Genomic DNA, 24,046 nt, shown 5'->3' on the forward strand with positions numbered 1-24,046 from the left:
TAAGTGGTCCTAACGTTAATAATAATAATTTATTATTATTATAATTTTTAAAGAGTAACACCCAAACAAGTAAAGATACCTCTCCAATTATAGGATGCTGTTCAGTTGGCAGTTAAGTATTGTACCCCAAAAAGGGAATTGACAGCAGCATAGGACAACTCCTAGAACCACAAAGGGTGGGGAACTTGCATGGGTATTCTGCATTAATTCATTCCAGTTTCCAGGTAAATGCCTATCAAGGGGGGCCCACCAAAGGCAGGTATGCCTAAGGAAGGAAAGAAGCCATGATGCTTTAGAATCATTTCGGACGGGATGGCTCAGGGGCTTCAAGTGACTTAGCAGCCAATGGCAGCCTCTGCCCCACAAGGCTAGATGCTGAGAATCTGTTGATGCTGTCCTGAGGGATTAGATGGGTGATCTCCTTTAGAGCCTATCAGGACCTCAGATTAGCCACCTGCCTGCTGCATCAAATAAAAAAAAGGGTGTGGGCACCCTCACGTGTGAAGAAATAGGGCAGCCAACACGTGCTGGTCCAGCACATGGAGGCTAAAGAGCTACTGTTAACTAAAACATCATCTTGCCCCATTTCTGCCTCAGAGAATGAAGCCAGGGATGCTACCCATAACTTCAAAGAACTGCCAGAAAAGATGCACTGGCACCTCAGTACCAACTTCCACCTTACTGCAAACTTTTCAGTTTCTTATACTGCCCCTTTTTGACAGGAGACCGCGTATGTGTGTGTGTGTGTACACACGCACACACACACACACACACACACTTGTATGTCTGAGCCTTCTTAATGAAATTACATCCAATCCAAAATTCCTCACTGCTTTGTATTTGTTTCCCCATTTCCTGCAGGACTAGAGTGCAATTTGTTCTCATTGGTTACTTAATATGGAGGCTAGACAGCTAAAGGCTAGTTCAGACTAATTGTTGAAGTAGGCACCATAGGTCTAATGGTTTTGAATGACCCCCCCGGTGAAAGAGTTCTCAAACACAGCTTTGCATCCTAAAGATAATGTGGTATAAAAACACGTATCACCACCACCACCAGAGAGAGAGAGAGAGAGAGAGAGAGAGAGAGAGAAAAACCCTGCCCCAAAAGGTGGGGAGACAGTTAAACTTGTTCCCCAAAAAATTCTATGCCTCTAAATTGTGGACTTCAGATAGGGTTTTTGTTTTCTAAGCAACAGAATTTCTTGGGCACACAAACCCAAAATCTTGGCCAGCACACGTCTACTCCTGGTTCCCCCCCCCTCCAAAAATGAGTTTGGACCTCTGTAAACTTTGGGTCTGCTATTGGAGGTCACTGATTCATAGGGTCACCATATGTCAAAATTGACTTGAAGGCACATAACAACAACACACTATGGGGTTCTCCCAAGCCTGCTGATACCTCCCTTGTTGTGCACAGATAGTGTCATTTTGAATAGGCACTCAGAGAATGAGTTTGCTGTTACTGTATAGCATTGGGGGGGACCTTTTATTACCCCAAAGGCTGCATTCTATCATGTGCAACCTTCTGAGGGCCTCTCGCTGCAGGGGTGGGTAGGGCCAGAAGAAAAACTGGGCAGAGCAATGGATCTCACTCTTGCCACTGTACAGCAGGGTACATTCAGGCCACATAAGAAGTCAGGTTTCCACACAAACACACTTCTCCATCTAATCAAGCAAGAAGCATTGTCACAGTTCAGGGACACATTCCAGTCAGGCAAAAGCACTCATGGAGGGTGTCGAGCAGGGCAGTTCAGGGGGTGGCCTAGAAGAGTGTCCCAAGAGACAGACACAGAGGTCGCAAGGGTCACATTTAGCCTCTGCCTCAGTGTTCCCAGCCCTGGTATGCAGTATTTGGTCACTGCCTGCAAGGGAAAGGCCACCCTAAGCCAGAACAGCTTTGCTCCAGAGCAGGCACTGAACATGTTACACTAGTGAGATGCTTCGTTACCTAACCTTGGTTCAAAAGACACTCTGAGAACCCTTCGTGCTGAACAGCACAGACACACACAAATATCCTGTGGGAGAGAAATTCAAAGTTTGGGTGAAAGGATAGTTCCCCCTTGCTGGCTAAAGATGCTTATGACTCTCTCCAAAATTTCCCTTCTCATCCTTCCCTAATAAGCAAGCCAGGAATCTGAAATGGTGCCTCCTTTTGCTCTCACATGCCTGTGCTAGGCCAGGAGTCAGCTGGCAGCCAGCCATGGCAGCTCGCTTAGGGCAATGACATCAGTCACCTGCAGTCACATCATCTTCGCCTCTCAGGCTGCTTCAGCCACGTGCCAAAAGAAAGGAAGGAGGTGGAAGGATAAAGCTAAGGGAAAGCAGCTCCTGAAATAATCCCTCCAGGGCAAGAGAGCTCAACAGAAGGCCCATTTGCTAGACGCAGCTCACATATTTCCCTTTTAAAACCCCATTAGCTAGTTTACTCCACAGTAACATCTACAATGGGTCCAGATGTTTTCAGAGCAAAAGTCCATCTTAATCCCTGTATGGGCGTTCAAGCAACACGTGAGAAGGGAGTGTGTATGCAGAGGGCACATGCGCTGTCCCCGATGCCCCAGGCTCACACACAACACGCTGACTGTCCTGCACTGAATAAGAAGGGAGATTCTAAGCACATTCAGATGAATGCACTTAAAAGCCTCCACATGACTGAGAACCCTGATAATGCAAGTTTCCCAGTTGCATGGAGGCTTCTGACCACGTTCATGGTTCAAAACCTTCATCGGACCTTCCCCCTCAATGCCCAAAGGTCTTCTGTGGGGGAAAGGCTTCATACCCCCCCTTTAGGATTTCCCCTTTCTAAATATTTGTTTTCTTTTAATGCTAATCTAGGGGGATCTCTCAAGCCTGCTGATATGTCCCTCTTGTGAGTGGATCATGCTGTTCTGGCTACATAAGGACTGCCACTCAGTTAACGGATTCACTGTTTAACATATAGGATTCGCCCTCAAAAAGGAGTCTAGCCTCCCCACTGTATGAAGGGAAGATGGTACTTGCCTCTGCTCTGTACGGAAGGAAGATGGCACTAGCCAGATTGCCTGTGATGCCGCTGAGGATGAAAATGATAGAGATTCTGTGCCAGCCAGCCAGCTTCTCCAAATCCCTGAGGACTGTCATCTGAAAGATCACCGACACCAAGCAGTGGATAACCCTACAGGGCAGAGACAGAGGTGCTTCAAGGCTGAGCTCCTCATTGCATCAAAACAGCCTTCCTTCCATCCTCTTTCTTCCTATCCATGTTCACATGAGCCCGAGAAAACTCACAGGTGATGTTAGTCATGCTAAACAGTCTCTGGGCAATTTGGGGGAAAAAACACACACGTTCCTGGGTTTGCAGAAGTGGTTGTAAAGTCAACTAAAAACCAGTCCAAAGGAAATAAGCTCTGGGGGCACATTGCCAGGACTCAAAACCAAAAGCCAAATTCCAGGAACCCCAGGCCAAACTCAGGGTAGCAGGTGTATGTGTGTGTGAGGTCAAAGGAAAGGCTAAGCATTCATGCAGGATAAAGTCCTGGGCAACCAAGTCAAGACCATATGTCCAGGCCACAACCAGGAAAAAACAGAGCCACCTCAAAGCTCAGGTTGTCCCTCCCAAGGCATTGGACCACCACCACAATCTTCTTTCCTACCCTGCATGAAGGAATAAGGACAGCCAGAGTCTATAAATCTGATCAGGACTCTCTGGGTTCCGAAATGGCAAGAGGCCACAGACTTCATCCATGCAGTGTACCTGGGGAAAAATAGAGAGAGAGAGAGAGAGAGAGAGATCATTAAAGTGTGTGTAGACAAGTGGAAGCTGGAGGGAGAAAAGCCTCTGAACACGATCTTACTGTGTTGGGATTGATGCTTGTTTAACCTGCAACTGAACTTAGGGGCTCCTTTATGTACAAAATTCCACACCTGGTGGTAGTTAGCGATCATCCTCTCCTAACCCTGGGCTCATGGCGAGAAACAGTTACTCCCCACAGAACACAGTTAATTTATGCATTCCCTTGAAATGCTTCCATGAACTGGGTTAGAATGGGGGGTGAAGGGGGTGGGGCATGGGATAAGCAAGCTGTAAACTAAAAAGGCATTTCATTGGGCATCCAAAGGAAGCAAGTTTTCTTTTTGGCCTGTCTCTGGTCATACAAACACATGAACCTGCCTTAAGCCATCTACCCAATACAGTCTATTCTGACTGGCAGCAGCCCCTCCAAGTCCTGAAGTCTTTCCCAGACCTGCCACCCAATATCTTTTTTAACTGGCGATACGAGGGATTGAACCTGGGTCTTTTGGCATGTGAAGCAGGAGTTCTATCAACTCAGCTGAGTCAGATGCAAAGAATTAACATAGGGATATTGCAGAAGCTTAATCCTGGTAATGGCTTCCCACATGAGCGCTGTTCCTCTAGGAACCTGCTGGTCTCTGTAAGGGAAAGTCATAGTCTGCTCTCAGTGTAGCATTATCCATTAAAAAAATCCCTCTGCCTCCTTTTGCGTCACTTTGCTCAAAAGAACATGCTTGATTCTTAGTGGAACACTTGCATATTTGTAGAATATGAAGGAGCTCTTTTTCTTTTGCCAAGGGGCAGACAAGGAGCATGAGGAATGGATATGGGGAAGTGGAGTGCATGAGTGCAATTATTCCTGCAGAAATAATTTGTAGCCATGCGGATCACAGACATCTCATTCCCTAAACACCGGACTTGGAGCAAAAGGTCTGCACAACTATGGTGGGCTTTAAAAAGGAATTTCATTGGAAGCAGGGACTGAATAATGCAGTGGAATATCCAAGACACAAGTAAATATGGAAGCTCCCCACATATACAACCCAACCAAGCTTGAGGGAGCCCTGGGCAGAGGGAGCCCCCTCACCCAATTGGTGATCCCTGAAAGGTTTTCTTGGCAACCCTGGTCCAAGCAACTGGCTCTAGCTGTCATTTCGTAAGGCCCCCAATGTAGCATTAGTCTGGAGCATTGTGGGAAATTTAAATGGTTGCTCAGCAGTGTGTTCTGCTGGATGTCTTTTAAAGAGGGCCTCAGGGCAGGTGTCAGTTGAGGGATCCTGACAAGGTTCTGAGGCTGTGGTAGCTGCCCAGGGATGCTGGGTGCTGATGCTGGCGGCCTGCTCTTGAATCCTTTAGCACCATTGCACAAAGGGAAGGTCAGTAGAGGATTGTTTGTCCAAAAACACATGTGGGACTTTCCTAGCGTTACATGGCCAAATCTGCCTCAAGCGCAGGCCAACCCTTTCAGAGGATTTCCCACCTATAAACCTTGGGGTATTACTTGCCTGTGAACAAAGAGTAGCTTCTTCATGAAAGTAGCCATGCATGAATTCACAGTACTCCCGAGTAGTGATCTCACAGCTAGTACAAAGAGAGAAAAATGTAGTTATATGAGTTAAAGCAGGGAGCCACCAATGTGGTGGCCAAGGGCATCAGTGTGCCTGCCAATACCTCCATTGTGCCTGTGAAAAGTCTCGGTAATGTTGCCTTAAAATCAACAATATATAGACAGTTGGCTCTTCCTGCTCAGTTGCTGTTTGCTCTGGTTCAGCCTTTCCTACTCTGAAGCCATTTTGTCATAGGCCACACCCCATGGTAGCCATTTTGTGACTGGCACCCATGACACTTGTTTAAAGTCCTGAATGTGCCCACTGGCCCAAAAAGGTTGGTGATCCCTGAGTTTAAATATTACTTCGTTTACCTACCTAAACCTCAGTTCCTCTCCCACAGGAAAGACTAGGAGTAGCATCCAATGAAGTAAATCTATTAGCGCAGGGACTTCTGAGTGTGCAATGGAACTTCTCCTCTGCTTCCCCCCCCCAAAAAGGAGCCGTTTTGGGGAAAGGGTGGGGGCGCACCAGGAGACAAGAGGATGTTCCATTGCACATTGCGCCAATGGAACTACTTTGTTGCACACTGCCCTAAGTTCATAAGTGAGAATAGATCAATATTTGAGTTTGTGCTGGCAAGTCCCTAATCAACAATATAATTTATTTTCTTTTATTTATGCTGCCTTTGAGAGTAAACTCTTCTAAGGCAACTTATATTAAGAACACAGAAATACAATCAATTATCATAAATAAAATACTGGCAAACCAGCGACTAATAAAAGAGGCATCCCACCTAAAATCACTAACATACAATCAAAATCATCAGCAAAAGCAGGCCAACAATGAATCCGCTTTCCCTTTCAGGAAAAAGCCAACAGGAGGGAAAAAGGCAAATCTTTAGATCTTCCAGAAAGTCCTATAAGCTCAGTGAGGAAGTAGCAGCCTTCAAACCTCTGCCATTAAGAATTTTATTTTCATTCACAGCCATCCTGACCACAGAGTTTCACATGCAAAAAGAGCTTCCAGCAAGGCTTCTATGACCTCCTCTTTGTGAGCGGAATTCCAGTCTCTCAAGCAATACCCACACAAAGGTACTCAAGGCGCTTTGGAACTTTACTTGCTAGGAATCTACACACAAGGGAAAGCCTTTATAGATACACATTTTTCCATCTATATATTGAAGATCATGAACAATGTCTGACAAGACATCACATTTGCCTCAGCCCAGCATGGCAAAAAATGTTTTTGGCACAGATACTCAAATAGCAAATAGGTCACAGAGAAGGCACAGATCAGTTCCCTGCCTCCTGCTGCTGTAAGTTTTTTGAGACACTTTTGTGGAAAAAAACTATTAACAGAATAAATAAGAACAACAACAGACAAGACTTCTTCAATACTATACTCATAGCCATTTGCAGAACACAACAGTGACAGCTGCAGTGCTATGTCTTAGCTATATGCCTACTAACCTTTGGAAATCCGAACATCAAAACAAAAACAAGACCTACAGATAAAGATGTTACGCTACTGGCCCGATTTCAAAACCTCTACCCCTTGTCCCCACACTTCTTCAATAAGGAAAGGAAATGCAAGAAAACAATGCAGTTCTATATTTACATCAGGGATTGCCAACTCATTGCCCGCAAGTGCCATGACACCCACAAAGGCCTTCAGTGGCATCCCCAGCTAGTAGCCCAGAATCTGAGCTCTCTCTCTTTTTATTTTAAAAGGTAAGTCTCTAACGCTCCTAGAAAAAAATTACAGAGCAAAATGTGCAGGTATCCTTCTAAGCGATTTCTGTGAAATGAGTCAGCCTGGCTGCTCCCACCTGTCACTGTTATTAGCCAATGAGTGAAGGCAGAGCTGTGATTGAGTTGTTTGGACACCAGGCAATAGAAATCCCTCATCTTAAAGAGCTGCTCTTTTGCCTTGCTGCTTAGTGAACTTTTCCTGCTTCTGTCTTTTTTTTCTAATCCTTGGAAACTCCATGGTTTACCCTTCATTTTTCCCTAGTAACCAGGATGCATCTCTGTTGTGCTGGGTTCACTTGAGATCAGGAAGAGCTTATAAATTGTTTTCTGAAAATACTATGACACAATTAAAGAATTCCCCTCCCCACACAAGGCAAATATGAAACCTTTGCAAAGAGGCTTAGGCATGTCTCCTGCTTTGCAGGAGCTAAAGATCAGAGATTCATTAAGAATACACTGTATAGTTAACAGAGTACATACATGTCTACTCAGAAGTAAGTCTGTGTGCTTTATGGGGCTTACTTCCAGCTAAGAGGGTACAGGGTGGGTAGCCTAGGCTTTGGTTTAGGGTTGGCATTGGGAAAACAGGGTCCCAGTGCCTTTAACAGCTGTATGGTAGGCAGAAATTCAACAGATCAGGCCTTTTCTAGTATGGAAATACAATTATGGAGAAAACTTCACCGTGACTCCTCTCTAATTTTGTGTTATGCACGCCCTACCTCTCATGGAGCCATTTTGTGACTGGTGTCCACAGCAGTCCTCACAATTTGAAATGTACCCCCTAGTCCAAAAAGGTTGGCGACCCCTGACTTACATGGTACTAAGTCCCACTTTAACTCAATGGGACTTCCTGCCATGTTCCACTGAGTTCATTGGGGCTTAGTATCTTTTAAATAAGTACAGAATTGCAGCCTAAGGCAGGGGTGGGGAAGCTGTAGCCCTCCAGATGTTGTTGATCTCTAACTCCCATCAGCCTCAGTCAGCACGGCCAACAGGGATCATGGGAGCTGGAATCCAACAACATCTAGACCAGCCTTTCCCAACCAGTGTGCCTCCAGATGTTGTTGGACCACAATTCCCATCTTTCCTGACCATTGGCAGTGCTGGCTGAGGCTGATGGGAGTTGTGGTCCAACAACATCTGGAGGCACACTGGTTGGGAAAGGCTGATCTAGAGGATCGCTGGTTCCCTATCCCAGCCATAGGGTATATATGTTCATGTTTGTCTCTATGTGACTACCCCTCTGAAATTTGTCAGTTTGTGGCATACACCCACTCCTTCAAGTATCTGTGCACCTAACAAAGTGAGCTTTGGACACCATGAATTTGTTAGTCTTTTAAGGTGCCATCAGACTTTCTGCCATTTCCATATTTGCATTGATTCAGACTGTACTCCCAAGTAGCTGCTAAAACATTTATGACACTGCATATTGCCACCTTTGAAAGTTGATCAGGATTTCTCTGATTACAGGTTCCAATTTACGCATTTCTTGCTTGGTATGTTGACACACACATTAAAATAAGAAATGTTGCTAAACCTAAGCAGCTAGATCTCAAGACTTCAATGATACAAGCTTTCTGGAAGCTCAACCTTGGTTGCAAAGCTTCAAGAGATGTTGGTCTGTGTTTCTTATAACACATCACACTAAGCAAGGATGATTTTCCTTAACTAACACTAGTATTGCTCAGGAAGCTCACTAGATTAAAAATAATTTTAGCAAAATTTTTTGTTAAGCAAGCAGGCTTTAAAATTGTGTCTCTCCTACCAAAGTAGAAGAAACCTAAATAGGGAAAGTAAGCAGGTCTGTGGCTGCTCTCATTTTGGGCAGCATTGGGAGATATTCCCTGGATCATGAGTATTTACCTGCCTTTTGTTCCAATACAGCATGGCCTTCCTTTGATATCACAGTCCATGTGCAAGTAGCCAGTGGGGTGGTTACTTTTCGCCTGATAGGTACATATCTGTAAATGCAAGATTTACACAATTAGGAAAAAAAATGTTTTAAGTAAATCCACGTGTAATGTATCTTCAGCATACGTGATTGGCTGTGCCTCCCATTAATTCTCTGATGGGAATGGGAGTCTAAAAATCATCTGGAGGGCCAGAAGATCCCCAACCCTGTCCTAAATCAACAGATATCTTAAATAGTTGGCACATCTAATAGAAATTTGGGTTCAGGAATCCCAAGACCTCACGTTGTGTTCTCATGACTCGTCCTGTCGCTAGATCATTTTATTTTCCAGCTGGCAATTATCAAGAAAGCAGATTGCAGAGCATGAGGATCTGATTCACTGTAGGACAGGCAGAAAACTGAAGGTGGTTACGGTTTGAGTGTGTGCATTATTTGCACATATGTGCACATTTGTGCATCAGAACTTCCTACGCTCCTGTTTTTTACACTACCCAGCTACAGCCTTCCCTCCTCTTCATCCACATTTGTCTGGATCCGAGTGAAAAGATAAATCTCCACCCTCAGACTGATGTCTTCCAATAAGAATGCCGCTGCCAAAGTTCAACACTGCATGCCATGAGACTAGTGCACCAAAGCCTTCCCCTGCTCAAGTTAGGCAGACAGGCACAAAACAGCTCTCTTTTTTCCACTCAGCATAAATTTCTTTTAAAAATGCCCATCTCCACTTGCATTGTAGGAAGTCCTTTGCAAAATAAAAGCAGAAGGGAACAGGAAGGAAACAGTCTTTACCGGCCACTTAGTGATGTCATCTGACCAGATGTGTGGTCGATTTGAAGCCGGTTCCTCACAAGTCCTGTGGAGAGACAGTCGACAAGTAATGAAAGGTTATAGCATGCACAGTCTCCCAGCCCTGCCGGCTCTGCTACAGTTCTGAACATTCTGGGTTGCATCCAAAATAATGCTACATGAAATTTCCATAGGCACAAGTGTTTCTGCTTACACAGTGGAATGTGCTCCCCTTCTCCTCCCCCCACGTGCCCTCTAAATTTGTTCTAAGCGTTTCCCCAGAGTGCCAGAACAAATTTGGGGATATCACGGCGTGCGTGTAGGGGAAGAGGGTGAAGTTCCATTGTGCAAGTGTAAATCCTTGCTCTAACAGTATGAGTGAATTGGATACCACCCTCTGTACCTCCCATTTCGTCTTATTTGTAGGACAGATCTCCCTTATGCGGAGAAAAGCAAAGACACACACACACACCTGGGATCTTGAGAGCACACAGCTCCTGATGACCTCTTCAGACTGGAATTGCTGGGATCAATACCCGGTGGGTTATAATCTGGCCACTTAACAAAAGTGGCCAGTGTTTCCTATAGGGAAAACAAAGAAATGACTTTCTAAATTCTCATATGTACATAATGACTGTTTATATAATACACACACACTTTATTGCTTTTCAAAAGAGGAGAATCTCACCGGGCTGTTCATATAGTTTATACTTGGCATAGGAGGTCTTTTCTTAATCACTGGTGTCATCACTGAGAATGTGTTATCTAGGAGAGCTACTTAAGCCAAAGCGTACCAGTTTTAAGACAGGCATAGAGGCATTTTAAAAACAACCACTTGGAGACCTACCTCCTATCACTGGTTTTATAAGTCTGATGAAGCTTCTCTGATATTAACTTCTCTGGGACATGACTGGTTGCATAAATTGCAATTTTATAAAAAAAATGTTCTTCAAACTGACCAATTCCCATTGTAAGTGGGCATTAGGGGCATATTCCTGCTCAAGGATTATACATGTATTTGCCATTAGCTATTTCCTTTCTTCCATAGGGGGTAACTAGAGCGGACTTCCAAGTGCTCATTGGGAAAAAATTCAGCAGGATCTCAAAATGCTTTCTAAGGGTCCCTTATCATCCAGAGAACACCATAACAGACACAGCAACATTAATCCATGGCCATCAAGCCTTGAATTACAATACTGCGCCAACAATGAAAAGAGTTTATTTATTTATTTATTCTTTGATTTATATCCCGCCCTTCCTCCCAGCAGGAGCCCAGGGCTGCAAACAAAAGCACTAAAAACACATCAAAACATCATAAAAACAGATCTTAAAATACACCAAAAAAACAACTTTAAAAACATTTTTAAAAAAGCTTTAAAAACATCTTTTAAAAAGGGTTAAAAACACACACACACACACACAGATATATATATATAAAAGCAATTCCAACACAGATGCAGACTGGGATAGGTTTCAACTTAAAAGGCTTGTTGAAAGAGGAAAGTCTTCAAAAGGCACCAAAAAGATGCCTAATATTTAAGGGGAGGGAATTCCACAGGGTAGGTGCCACCACACTAAAGGTCCATTTCCTATGTTGTGCAGAACGAACCTCCTGATAAGATGGTATCTGCAGGAGGCCCTCACCTGCAGAGCGCAGTGATCGACTGGGTATATAAGGGATAAGACGGTCTTTCAGGTATCCTGGTCCCAAGCTGTATAGGGCTTTGTACACCAAAACTAGAACCTTGAACTTGGCCCAGTAGCAAATGGGCAGCCAGTGCAATTCTTTCAGCAGCGGGGTGACATGTTGGCAATACCCTGCCCCAGTGAGCAATCTCGCCGCCGCATTTTGCACCAGTTGCAGCTTCCACACCAGCCTCAAGGGCATAGAATCATAGAATAGTAGAGTTCAAAGGGGCCTATAAGGCCATCAAGTCCAACCCCCTCCTCAATGCAGGAATCCAAATCAAAGCATTCCCAACAGATGGCTGTCCAGCTGCCTCTTGAATGCCTCCAGTGTCGGAGAACCCACTACCTCTCTAGGTAATTGGTTCCATTGTTGTATGGCTCTAACAGTTAGGAAGTTTTTCCTGATGTTCAGTCGAAATCTGGCTTCCTGCAACTTGAGCCCATTATTCCGTGTCATGCACTCTGGGATGAGCCCCACATAGAGTGCATTACAGTAATCCAGCCTGGAGGTTTCCCGTGTGTGGACAACAGTGGTCAGGCTATCCTGGTCCAGAAAAGGCAGCAGCTGTCTTATCAGCCGAAGCTGGTAAAAGGCACTCCTAGCCACTGAGGTCACCTGGGCCTCTAGCGACAAAGATGGATCCAGGAGCACCCCCAGACTACAGGCCTGCTCTTTCAGAGGGGATACGACCCCATCCAAAGCAGGCAACTGACCAATTATCCGAACTCGGGAACCACCAACCCACAGTGCCTCCATCTTGCTAGGATTCAGACTCAGTTTATTGGCCCTCATCCAGCCCACCAACAAGTCCAGGCAGAGGTCCAGGGCTTGCACACCCTCTCCCAATTTAGATGTTACGGAGAAATGGAGCTGGGTATCGTTAGCATACTGCTGACACCTCACCCCAAAGCTCCTGATGACCGCTCCTAAGGGCTTCATATAGATGTTAAACAGCATGGGTGACAAGACGGTACCCTGCAGCACCCCACAGCACAACTGCCAGGGGCCCAAAAGACAGTCACCCGATGCTATTCTCTGAGAACGAACTTGGAGATAGGATCGGAACCACTGTAAAACAGTGCCTCCAATACCCATCTCACCAAGTCGGCCCAGAAGGATACCATGGTCAATGGTATCAAAAGCCACTGAGAGATCAAGTAAGAATAACAGGGTCGCACTCCCGCTGTCCTTCTCCCTATAAAGGTCATCCATCAGGGCAACCAAGGCCGATTCCAGGCCTAAACATGCCTGAACCAAGACTGGAATGGGTCAAGACAATCTGTTTCACTCAAGAGCACTTGCAATTGCTGCGCCATAACCCTCTCCATCTCCTTCCCTAAGAAGGGGATATTTGCAGCTGGTTGGTAGTTGTCACAAACCAATGGGTCCAGGGTGGGCTTTTTCAGGAGCTGTCAGATCAACGCCTCTTTAAAGGCAGCTGGAACCACTCCCTCCCCCAATAATGCGGTGACCACACCCTGGATCCACTCGGTCAAACCCCTTCGGCAAGTTTTAATAAGCCAAGAAGGGCAAAGGTCAAGAGGACATGTTGCTGGCTGCATCAACGCAAGCACCTTGTCTACATCATCAGGCCACATCAACTGAAACCGTTCCCAAGAAGTTGCAGCAGTCGTTGCACTGGTCACCTCATTGGAGACTACAGTAGATGTGGATGGGGCATCAAGACTGCTACAGAGGCAAGCAACTTTACCCTCAAAGTGCCTTGCAAACAATTCACAGTGGGCCTCCAAAGGGTCTAAAACTCCATTTCTTGGAGTTGATGTCAACAGACCCCTGACAATATGGAAAAGTTCCACTGGACGGCTACTTGAGGATGAGATGGGGGCAGAGAAGTGGGCCTTCTTCGCCACCCTCACCGCCACAGAGTAGGCACGGTTATGATGTTTTACTCATGCCCGATCAGCCTCACAGTATTATTATTATTATTATTATTTATTAAATTTATATACCGCCCGACTAGCGATAGCTCTCTGGGCGGTGAACATAAAATAGTATAAAAATACAATGAATAACAGAATAATATTAAAATACAATCAACAATACAATAAACATTATTAAAATTAGATCAATGTAACTTAAAATGCTTCAGAGAATAGGAAGGTTTTGACCTGGCGCCGGAAGGAAAGCAGAGTCGGCGCCAGGCGTACTTCCTCAGGGAGACTGTTCCATAGTTCGGGGGCCACCACTGAGAAGGCCCTAGATCTTGTCATCACCCTCCGGGCCTCCCTGTGAGTTGGAACCCGGAGGAGGGCCTTCGTAGCAGAACGTAGTGCACGGGCCGGTTCATATCGGAAGAGGCGTTCCGCAAGGTATCGTGGTCCCGCACCGTACGTCTTTCACCACTTGCGCTCTAGCCGTCGTCCAGCCTGTTTCATTGCCCTTAGCTCACTGGTGTACCAAGGTGCAAACTGGGTTCCACAATGCTGGAGAGGGCGCTTGGGGGCAACTGTGTCAAGAGCCTGAAGCGTCCCGCTGTTCCACAGCGTGACAAGGGCTTCAACAGGGTCATCTGCTCTATCTACTGGGAACTTCCCCAGGACATTCAGGAATCCTCTGGATTCCATTAGTCTCCGGGGGCAGATCATCTTAATCTGTCCACCACCCCTGCAGGGAAGGATCAGAGCCACAAGTCTAAACTTCACCAGGAAGTGATCTGACCATGACAATGGGGTGACATCCACCTCCCTATCTCCAGACCACCCATTCCTCCATCTGGAGCAAAAACCAAGTTGAGGGTGTGCCCTGCCCTATGTGTCAGGCCACTGACAACTTGAGACAACCCCATGGTCGTCATGGAGGCCATGAAGTCCTGAGCCAGGCCACTAGAGGCAGCCTCTGCATGGACATTGAAATCACCCAGCACTAGCATTCTGGGCTCCTCCAAGAATTCAAAGTTGTCACTACAAGAGCAACTCTGAGATCACTGGGCTCACCGAGCAGTCATCTCGCAGAGTCTGAACACAACCAGAGTTATCATTTTGGACGCAGCATCCTGAATTGCGCTCTTGATCTCTCTCTTTCCGGATCAGCTCCTCAATCTGTTTGTCCTTCCGCATGCAGGGGGAGAACTTGGCCCCTAGATGGATCAAGTCAATCTGAAATGAAGAGCGGAGAGACTCACATTGAAAAAGAACTATGGCAGCCTAACTTCTCTCCCGATGTCAAGGTAAACCAAAGTTACTCTGGGGCACTTTGCTCTTCCCCGCTAGCTCGCAAGAGAAGCAGTCCCAGATCCAAGCCAGCAAATCATTCTTTGCTTCAGTACAAACCATCTGTAGTCTGTAGCCAGGGTTTATGGGTGTGGGGGTGATTTATGCATAAAGGCACTATGAATGGCCATGCTTTTAGAGTGAGAAGCATAATCTCAACCAGAACAAGGCAGACAAAATGGAAACGCAGCATTTACCGAGCTTGGGCCAATCCAGAAGTTCTCTTGCTGGATGTACTTCACACTCTCATACACACCTTTGTTTCGCAGTACCTGCAACATAAATGGTGACATTCCTAGGCTAAGAGATATGACAAGCCAACAGCCAGCAACTTTATCTCAACTGAATTTGTGACCGTAGTCTCACACACGCTTGATAGAATTACATCAAATCCTTGTTTATTTTGTGTCATTTTATTCAGCTAGTATAAAGCTTACATGTGTTGGCATTTCTAGTTACAATTTTAAAAGGTTTTTGACTCCCAGCTATCCAGTGCTCCCCTTCATTCTACAGAGAGGACCTTTATTTGTTTCTGCCTGATAGAGGACTGCCTGAGTAGACTCTGGAAATTTCAGTCACTCCAGAATGGGGCACCATTTGGTCTGTCGCTGGCAATTGGCTCTAGAGAGGATGTAACACCTGTGCTGAAAGATCTGTCCTAACAGCCAGTTAGTTTCCAGGAAGAATTCAAAGTACTGTTTTTGACCTTTCATGTCTCAAGCAGCTTGGGTCCAGTGCACCTTGTAGAATACCATCAATTACTCATGTGCTTGCTCACTTGACTGGCACAAGGGGACAGGGCATTCCTGGTGGTGACTCCCTCATTATGAATATACTTAAAGAGGTTCAGCAGAACAATTGGAGAAAGCTAAATGTTATTCCAGACTTACGATGCTTTATTGATGTGGTGGGGAACTGGATGTGGTCAGTGAGCCAAATCCTTAATCCCCCACTCCCATAGCATGCCAACTTTGACAGATGGGCAGCCCACATGTACACCACTTCACATCATAATGACAGATGACTGAAGCTGTCAAAGGAGGTCACTGAAACTGTAAAGAAGCTGATCAGCTGTTACCGCAGCTGGTAGAGTATGCCTTCAAAACTGGTTGCTGTAATCACTGATCAGATAATTCCCTAGTACATCCATAAAATATAAGAAGAACCTGCTGGAGGCCAATGACCCATCTAGACCAGCATCTTGCTCTCACAGTGGCCAACCAGATACCTACGGGAAGCCTACAAGGACCTGCACACAACAGTACACTCCTCACTCATGATTGACAGCAAGTGGCATTCAGAGGCATACTGCCTCTGACAGTGGAGGTACAACATAGACATCATGGCTAGTAGCCAATCCACCTGGGCTCCCTGACAGAGCTGAGTAACTGACTGGCACTGAGAGAGAGCCCCACTTGCAAAGGGACTATCAGAAGCTCACTTTAAGTTCCTGATTATTCCTTTGTAGCCTCATTCATGCTTGCCTCACAACTGACATCACATACAGGGGGTATGTGGTTTGCGGGATATAGCCTCACAAACCAAATCCCTACAGATAAATAGACTTACCAATGCCGTTGTCAAATGTTGGGCAAAGCCAATTGGAGCAATCCCATAGGTGCAAATGATCAGCAGAGTGATGATGATATGGACAAAGGTGATCCAGTAGGTGAAGTAGGGTCTATTAAGGACAGGGAAGAAAAGCATGTGGGTGGGTGGCAAAGGAACATCATAGGCCAGAGTGTTGGTGTTTGATATAAATTGCAGCAGAGGGCAGAAATAACTAGTCTGGTAAAACTGGTGGTTGAAAGTATAAAGAAACTTAAGGTTTTTTGCTACTGGGAAAGAAAGTCATTCTGACTATAGACATCCATGTGCCCATTGCAGAGTTATGAGGCTTGCACTCTCTGACACTATCTCTGACTGACTAGGAAGGAAGGAAGGAAGGAAGGAAGGAAGGAAGGAAGGAAGGAAGGAAGGAAGGAAGGAAGGAAGGAAGGAAGGAAGGAAGGAAGGAAGGAAGGAAGGCCTGAGAAAAAACCAGCAAGTAGTTACTAAAGAAGAAATCAATGAGGGAAGAATAGGTTACCTTTCGGTCTATTGCCTCCCCCCACTGGTTCAGGTTACTTGTTTCAAGCTTTACTCCCAGAATGGGTTCCATGTATGAGAGATTCTTAATTAAGTACACATGCATGGGCTGTGCCTGAAATACGTGGACAAACAGGGAATCTGACCTATAGACCCAAAAGGATGCCCAACCAGGTAGAGTAAACAAGGAAGGCAGATAATTTGCTTGCCATTAAAAATGAAATTTTTAATTAAATAAAAAAATGAAATTGACCCCATTCCAAATTGCAGGACAGTTGCTGCTTTCCAGGCTGATATGCAGCATGCGACTGACCCCTAAGAGGAACCACATTTTGAGATTCCATCACTGTCAACTAAACATTTTATCAATGAAAACGAAGCATTATAAAGGTGGATCGGTATTAATATCCCCATATTGACTAATAGGCAAAAAACCTTGTGATTTAAGAGCGTACCTATAGCCCACAGATATTTCTATCCAACTTTAAAAAGCAGGGAAATTGGGCAGCTATAATGAATGCACCAGGGGAGCAGGAGACCTGAACTCCTCTCTGAGATATTGCATTGCCCTACAAATTTGTCAAAATGCAAACACCATTTGGGTTGGTCTTTCACAGTCCAATCCACTTGCTGTGTAGCTTGGAAGAATTTTGTAACATGTGCCTCTGAGCATATGGTGAGTGGTGGCAACACCTACCATCTCCAAAGATGGAGAATTATATTTTTGTATGTTTGTTGCTGTTCTTCTTACTTTGCTTCTTTCCTGTTACTAATGTTTCTACGGAGAACCTAATCTAGAAAAAACTTTTCCCCTCATTATTCATCCTAGAAATCTGTGTCAAATTTATTTGTATTCATTTCAAAGCCTTTTTATTGGTCAATATCATATGATGGTGAAGACAGCCTTATGTGTTTCAAATTGGAGGTTATCTTCTATTTCTATTTTGGGTGCATTAACAGTTGAATCTGAAACTGCAGTTTAATGTAAAATCAGACTGATTACAATATGTTGCAGTTTAATGTAAAATCAGACTGATTACAATATGTTGCTACTTCAGCAATGACTCTAGCTGTTGGAAAAAAGAGGATGCATGCTTTCAGACTATGTTTAAACCACTTCATTTAAGGCAAGGTGGGCACGGTCAATTAAAAACATAGAGCACACCTAGAATTTTGCTAGAATATATTTCACCTCCCACTGTTTCATCTTGGGCAAACTGAGACACTCCTCATGTCCATTGGAAACTATTCTGCAGAACAGTCAGTGCCATTATTCCACAATTGTTTTTGGAGCTTTTTTTAGTGTTGCAAAGAGTTGCTGTAGTTCACATATTCACAGAAACAGAAGCAAAAGAGAATGATTTACTATAGGAAACTTCACTAAAATTGCAAAGTAAATCAGACATATTTAAAGTGACCATCTGAACTATATCAACTGTCTTAATAATGTTGCTTCCTCCCTGCTAAAACAAGATCAGCACAGCACATGTTAGCCTATTATTTGGGCTGATTGCCGGTGTTGCCACCACTCACCATATGCTCAGAGACACATGTTACCAAATTCTTCCAAACTACACAGCAAGTGGATTGGACGGTGAAAGACCAACCCAAATGGTGTTTGCATTTTGACAAATTTGTAGGGCAGTACAATATCTCAGAGAGGAGATCAGGTCTCCTGCTCCCCTGGTGCATTCACTATAGCTGCCCAATTTCCCTGCTTTTTAAAGTTGGATAGAAATATCTATGGGCTATAGGTACATTCTTAAACCGCAAGGTTTTTTTTGCCTATTTTGCCTATTCTCTGCTTTTTAATCCGGGAGGTAAGAAATGGGATCTTGTGCAAGTTTGCTGAGAATGGCTTGATCATTCGCATGCTTATTGAGTTCAGTGGGATTTACTCCCGTGCAATCGTGCTTTGGATAGGTAAAACTGACCGGGGGGGAGTGCTAGAGTGGGCAGGGGAGGAGGAAGAGGGGAGGGGAGGAGGAAGAGGGGAGGGGAGGAGGAAGAGGGGAGGGGAGGAAGGGAGAGGATAAGGGAAGGAGGAGAAAGGCAGGTCTGATCATTTGCATGCTTATAGAGTTCAATGGTATTTACTCCCGTGCAATCATGCTTAAGATAGGTAAAACTGACCATGGGGAGGAGGTAGGGTAGGAGGAGGAGGGGGAAGGAGGGGATTGGAAGGGGATGGGGAGGGAAGGGCAAAGGAAGGGGGAGGTAAGGGGCAAGAGGGAGGGGATAGGAGGAAGAAGGGAGGGTGGGTTTGATCATTTGCATATTTTTTGAGTTCAATGGGATTTATTTCTGTGCAATCATGTTTGAAAATGGAAATGGACTGCCTTCAAGTCTATCCCGACTTATGGCAACCCTATGAATAGGGTTTTCATGGTAAACGGTGTTTGGAGGGGGTTTACCATTGCCTTCCTCTGAGGCTGAGAGGCAGTGACTGGCCCAAGGTCACCCTGTGAGCTTCATGGCTGTGTGGGGATTTGAACCCTGGTTTCCCAGGTCGTAGTTCAACACTGACCAAAGGGATGGGGGAGGGGAGAAGATTGGGTGGACACTGGGCAGAAGGGAAGCCCCTTTCCTTTCCAAAAGGAAAACACTGTGAACAGTATCATTGCTTTTCAGCATTTACCCCACCTTTTTATTCTACAGCAGGCACATGTAGCCTCCCACCCAAATTTAAAGCAAAGCTGTCCCTGGCCACATCCATACCAGGCCTTTATTTTTCTTTAGACCAGCCTTTCCCAACCACTGTGCCTCCAGATGTTGCTGGACCACAACTTCCATCAGCCTCAGCCAGCATTGCCAATGGTCAGGAAAGATGGGAATTGTGGTCCAACAACATCTGGAGGCACAGTGTTTGGGAAGGGCTGCTTAAGACAGTCACGGCTTCTCTTAAAGAATGCTGGGAAGTGTAGTTAGTGAAGGGTGCTGAGAGTTGCTAGGAGACACCCTGTTCCCCTCACAGACCTTCAATTAGAGTGGCTGACTGTTAAACCAGTTTGGCCACTGGAGCTCTGTCAGTGGAATAGGAGTCTCCTCTCAGCACCCTTCACAAACTACACTTCCCAGGATTCTTTGGGGGAAGCCATGACTGTCTCAAGTGAAATCAAAGTCTGGTGTGGGTGTGGCTCCCTGGTTAGGCAAGCCAAGCAGCTGTGAGTCTGGCTTTTAGAACACTGACAGTTGGTTCTTACTGAGCATGCCTGACATTATCATTGAGTTCCAGCCAAAATTTCTTAAATTAAAAAAAAATCAGCCAGGCATTTTTTTTTAACTTTTAAACTGCAGAATATGAAGGTCAGAGTATGGGGTAAGGTCAGTAATAGGATTACAGGTACTCTGTGAACACGGCTGATTTTTAATGAATTTCAACAGATTATGAGAACTCTGACAGAAAAAAGTCCAAAAGGGCTCTGAAATTTTTTTCTCTCGTTTTACACTATTCTCTGTGACTGTTTTGTGTATCGCCATGAAAATTTACTGGGTTGTTAAGCAAGCATTTCTGAGTTCAGGACTGTAAGTTTTGTAAGGTTTTGTTTTGAAATGAGCTTAATGGAAGCATCAGAATGGCATGGAATGGAATGATTTCTCTGACAAGTTGCGTCTGGCACCATCACTGTTATCTTTTCGGTGCCAGGTCAAGACTTTCCTCTTTTCCTAGGCATTTTAGCATGCATTTTTAAATTGTTTTAAATTTTTTAAATTGTGTTTTAAATTGTTTTTAGAATATGTGTTTTAAATTTGTATATTTGTTTTTAATGTTTTTAGTTACTGTAAACCACCCAGAGAGCTTCGGCTATGGGCCAGTATATAAATAAATAAATAAATGGGGGGTTATTTTCAATTTAACACTGCGGAATGTGAAAAATCCACGCTGGCTATAGTATACAGGCACTCTTGTGGCTGTATAATTTACAGACGGAGATGAGGGCTGAAGTTGAGAGATAGTGGTTTCCCTAAGCACAGCTGCTGAGTTTATGGCCGAGGCAGGATTTGGTTCATTATGCTACCTTAGCACCAGCCTCAACAAAACTACAGAGGGAAATTGAAAGCAAAAAGTGTATCTAGGCACAGTGGCTTAGATCTTTAGATTACTTTAAGAGATGTTCACAGAAGGAAAGCTTCTCATCTCCACCTCCATCTCCACCTGTGCCCAAAGCTATAACCCATCATCTGCTTGCAGGGTTTGGCCATTTTAGAAAAAACTTCCTCTTCCCAGCCCCAGAATGTGCTGTGCTGGCTGGGGCGGATGGGAGTTGTCATCCAAAACATCTGGAGGGCACCAGGTTGGTGAAGGCTGACTTAACTAAATGGCTTCCAGGACATACTAGTCACAAATTTCCCCAAGCCAGAAAAATATGGTGCAACCTTTCATATACAATTAACTAGTTACACTGCAGGAGAAACAGCTCAAGGGGTAAATGACCCTTCCCTAAGTAAGGGTATAACTACAAGTAATTAGACTAATAGAATGCTGTATTCACGCAAAGCTTTGGGAAGGCTACAGGAGTCAAGAATGCCTCCAGCGGATCCAGAACCCAAGAGCAGCCCCATGGCTATAGTCTCAAAAGGAAGCTATAGGCAAAAAAACCATCAGGATCAACTCTCTGCCTCATAGCACACTTTTAAGTAGGTAGCCCCTACATGGCAGTAGCACTTTTTAAAACTAGCCGTCTTGTTCCCACCTGTGGCTGTCAGTGAGCTCCAGCTGGGTGCGCACCATGCTGCTGATGCTCCGGCGGTACGTCCTGTTCAGCCACTTGCCCACCACTCCCAGCCCGTAGTATCGCTTCTTCCGGTCAAAGGCAAAATGCTTCACTCTCGAAGCAATCCGCCTGCCCCTCTGGGGACCAGTGGCTGCTGATGGTGGACCCCGAGCAGGTCCTGTATGCCTGCAAAAATAAAATAGAATAAAATAAAAGGACTTCTTCAATTCAAAGCATAAGAGCAGCATAGATACAAACAGTATCATTCCTGGATGCCAATGATGAAAATGCTTCTGTTGCCACAGCCCCCCAAAAGGTCAGTTTCTTCCAACAAGTCTGTATTTTAGGAGAGTACCAATGTTGCTCAAGCATCAATTGTGGTTTTGTTTTGCCTCCCCCCGCACCAAACTCCAAATCTCTGGGCATGTTCACTCATTACTTCTTTCGGCAGGGAAATCATTTGAAATCTCACGCTGCAGGGAACGTAATATGTATTATTACAGCTCTTCTACCCCAGGCTTCAAATACTTCTCAGGGTGCCTTAAGATGCAAAGATTTTTTAAAAAAACAGTGAAAATACCTAGAACGACAGTCTAAAAAGCAACAAAATCCAGATAGCAGGGTAGAATTCATCAGCAAGAATAGGTTTAAAAGGCCTGGGGAAATCTGAAAAAGAGTTCTTTGTTTCTGACATGAGAAAGTAGGCAGCAGGCAAGCCACTCTGGCAAGAGGATTCCAAAAACAGTGTGCCACCAACAAAAAGGCAGTTTCTTTGCTAGCCACCCAGGATACACGTCTGGCTTCACTTCCATGTCACATTGGTGGTGATCTTCCAGTTATAGCTACAGGCTGAACAGACTTTGAGATGAAGATTCCTGTCATGTTCTTGGTACCATTCTGAAACAGAACCTAAGACTCACTGAAACGGCTGCTCAGCCTCTGGTGACTTGCCATCCTCTGGCTGAGGAAGTCCTCGGTAGTAAGTGGCAGAGAGAGGTGGGGATTCAAACACATCATCTGGCATGGAGCACATCTCATCATGTGTGTCAACCTACGAGAAAGAGAGACAGATGCTACTATTCTATCTGAGCAACAAGTTCCCTCCTCTCATCTCCCCTGCAGCCCCCCCATCAAAATCTGCTCTATAGGAGGGGCCTTCTGAGCAGATTTGGGGGTCATGCAAGGAGGGGAGAGGAAGGGAAGGTCCTGTTGGATACCACCCACTGTTTGTCATTGTCTCATATATAGCAACTAGACTCAGTCTTGCTAAGTAACTAACATGGCTACCCAATCATTGTGCCCACCATTATTCTATGTAGATAGCTTAAAAAAACCCACCATGGCAGTGCTTGGTGGACAATGCAGCGAACAAGTTAAGAAGGACTTCTCAGTATCTTGCACTGCATGGAACTGAATTTTGTTCAGCTCAATAGGCAAGGTATTGATATGCATGTGATTGGTACAAAGTCAGCAATATAGTAAAAGAGTTAGGTGGTGATACTAATAGTCTTGTTCAATAAAATCCACAAATAGAAATCAAACAAGGAGTTTGACTTGGGAAGTTTGGAACAGAATACAAGGAAACAATTCTGTACTACCCAATATTAAAAAAAAATGCAAAATTTAACCAGATGTGGTTATTGGATGGTTGAAATTAACACAAATGCCATAGATATCCATGTAAGAAAAGTAGTATTTAAAACGTGAGCCAGAAAGAGTGTAGAGAAGTAAGACTACTGGGAATCTGTTGCCACCATCTGATGCTGTCCATTGATGGGCCACTGCCATGTTGCCTTCACAGCATGGCAGCTCCTACCATTCGGCTTCCCTTCCCCCCAACTGCCATTCATGTGGTGCCAGAAGCTCCAGACAGCTGGAAGCCACTGTTGAAAACCGGGGCAATGCTGGCTGCAGCACCATGCCATTATCAGGGCTTTTACAGGAAACCCATTCCAGATGACACCAGCCAATTCAGTCCATCCTTACCTTGAGTTTAGGGGAAGATTCTTAACTAACAGCAACACATTAATCTATTATCTGTTCTATTGTTTCAACGTTACATTATTTTAACTGACTGGTTTTTACTGAATGCATTGTGGCCCCTCTCAGGCAAAAAGGGGCATGGGCATGTTGCAAATGAATGAATAAATGAAAATATTAAAGGTAAGGCACACTGGATGGGATGGAGGGAGGGGGCAGGCTGAGTAAAATAGGAAACTAAGATCCTCCTACAGTCAACAGAGGTGGAGGTGGTCCTGAGAGGAACAGGTCATCAAAGCTGGGGGATCACGGTAAGGGGTGCAGCAGGAAGGCCATGGAACCATGCTTGCCTTACTAAAGAATGAGGAGTCAAATGTGTCCATGCCATCCACCACATCCTCATCCATGAAGCTGGGATACACAAAGCTCCGCTTGTTGCCCCTCCGTTTTGGTGCCGAGGGCTCCAGAACTGAACGTCCCTTTCAAAGAAAGCAAATTGGTACAGTGAATGAGCAAGTTCAGAACACCTACTATTTATTACATTTAGATGTGCTGCAGTCCTTTACCAGAAT

At 44.9% G+C, this 24,046-nt stretch overlaps 1 protein-coding gene across 9 annotated transcripts in view; it reads right to left on the bottom strand.

The window, feature by feature from the left end:
* The window catches only part of RHBDF2 (rhomboid 5 homolog 2), a 104,993-nt gene that overhangs the window by 3,188 nt on the left and 77,759 nt on the right, over positions 1-24,046 (bottom strand). For all 9 annotated transcript variants that reach the window (XM_061616303.1, XM_061616306.1, XM_061616302.1 and 6 more), the window contains 12 exons: positions 23,825-23,953; positions 22,415-22,545; positions 21,474-21,680; positions 16,261-16,372; positions 14,889-14,963; positions 14,416-14,577; positions 10,244-10,353; positions 9,775-9,838; positions 8,937-9,034; positions 5,278-5,353; positions 3,633-3,733; positions 3,001-3,154 (listed from right to left, as the gene is read on the bottom strand). In XM_061616303.1, the coding sequence (XP_061472287.1) occupies positions 3,001-3,154; positions 3,633-3,733; positions 5,278-5,353; positions 8,937-9,034; positions 9,775-9,838; positions 10,244-10,353; positions 14,416-14,577; positions 14,889-14,963; positions 16,261-16,372; positions 21,474-21,680; positions 22,415-22,545; positions 23,825-23,953 (1,419 nt within the window). The remainder of the gene's footprint in view (positions 1-3,000; positions 3,155-3,632; positions 3,734-5,277; positions 5,354-8,936; positions 9,035-9,774; positions 9,839-10,243; positions 10,354-14,415; positions 14,578-14,888; positions 14,964-16,260; positions 16,373-21,473; positions 21,681-22,414; positions 22,546-23,824; positions 23,954-24,046) is intronic.

The sequence above is a fragment of the Rhineura floridana genome, chromosome 3 (assembly GCF_030035675.1).
Source record: "Rhineura floridana isolate rRhiFlo1 chromosome 3, rRhiFlo1.hap2, whole genome shotgun sequence".
In the NCBI taxonomy this organism is placed as follows: Eukaryota; Metazoa; Chordata; class Lepidosauria; order Squamata; family Rhineuridae; genus Rhineura; species Rhineura floridana.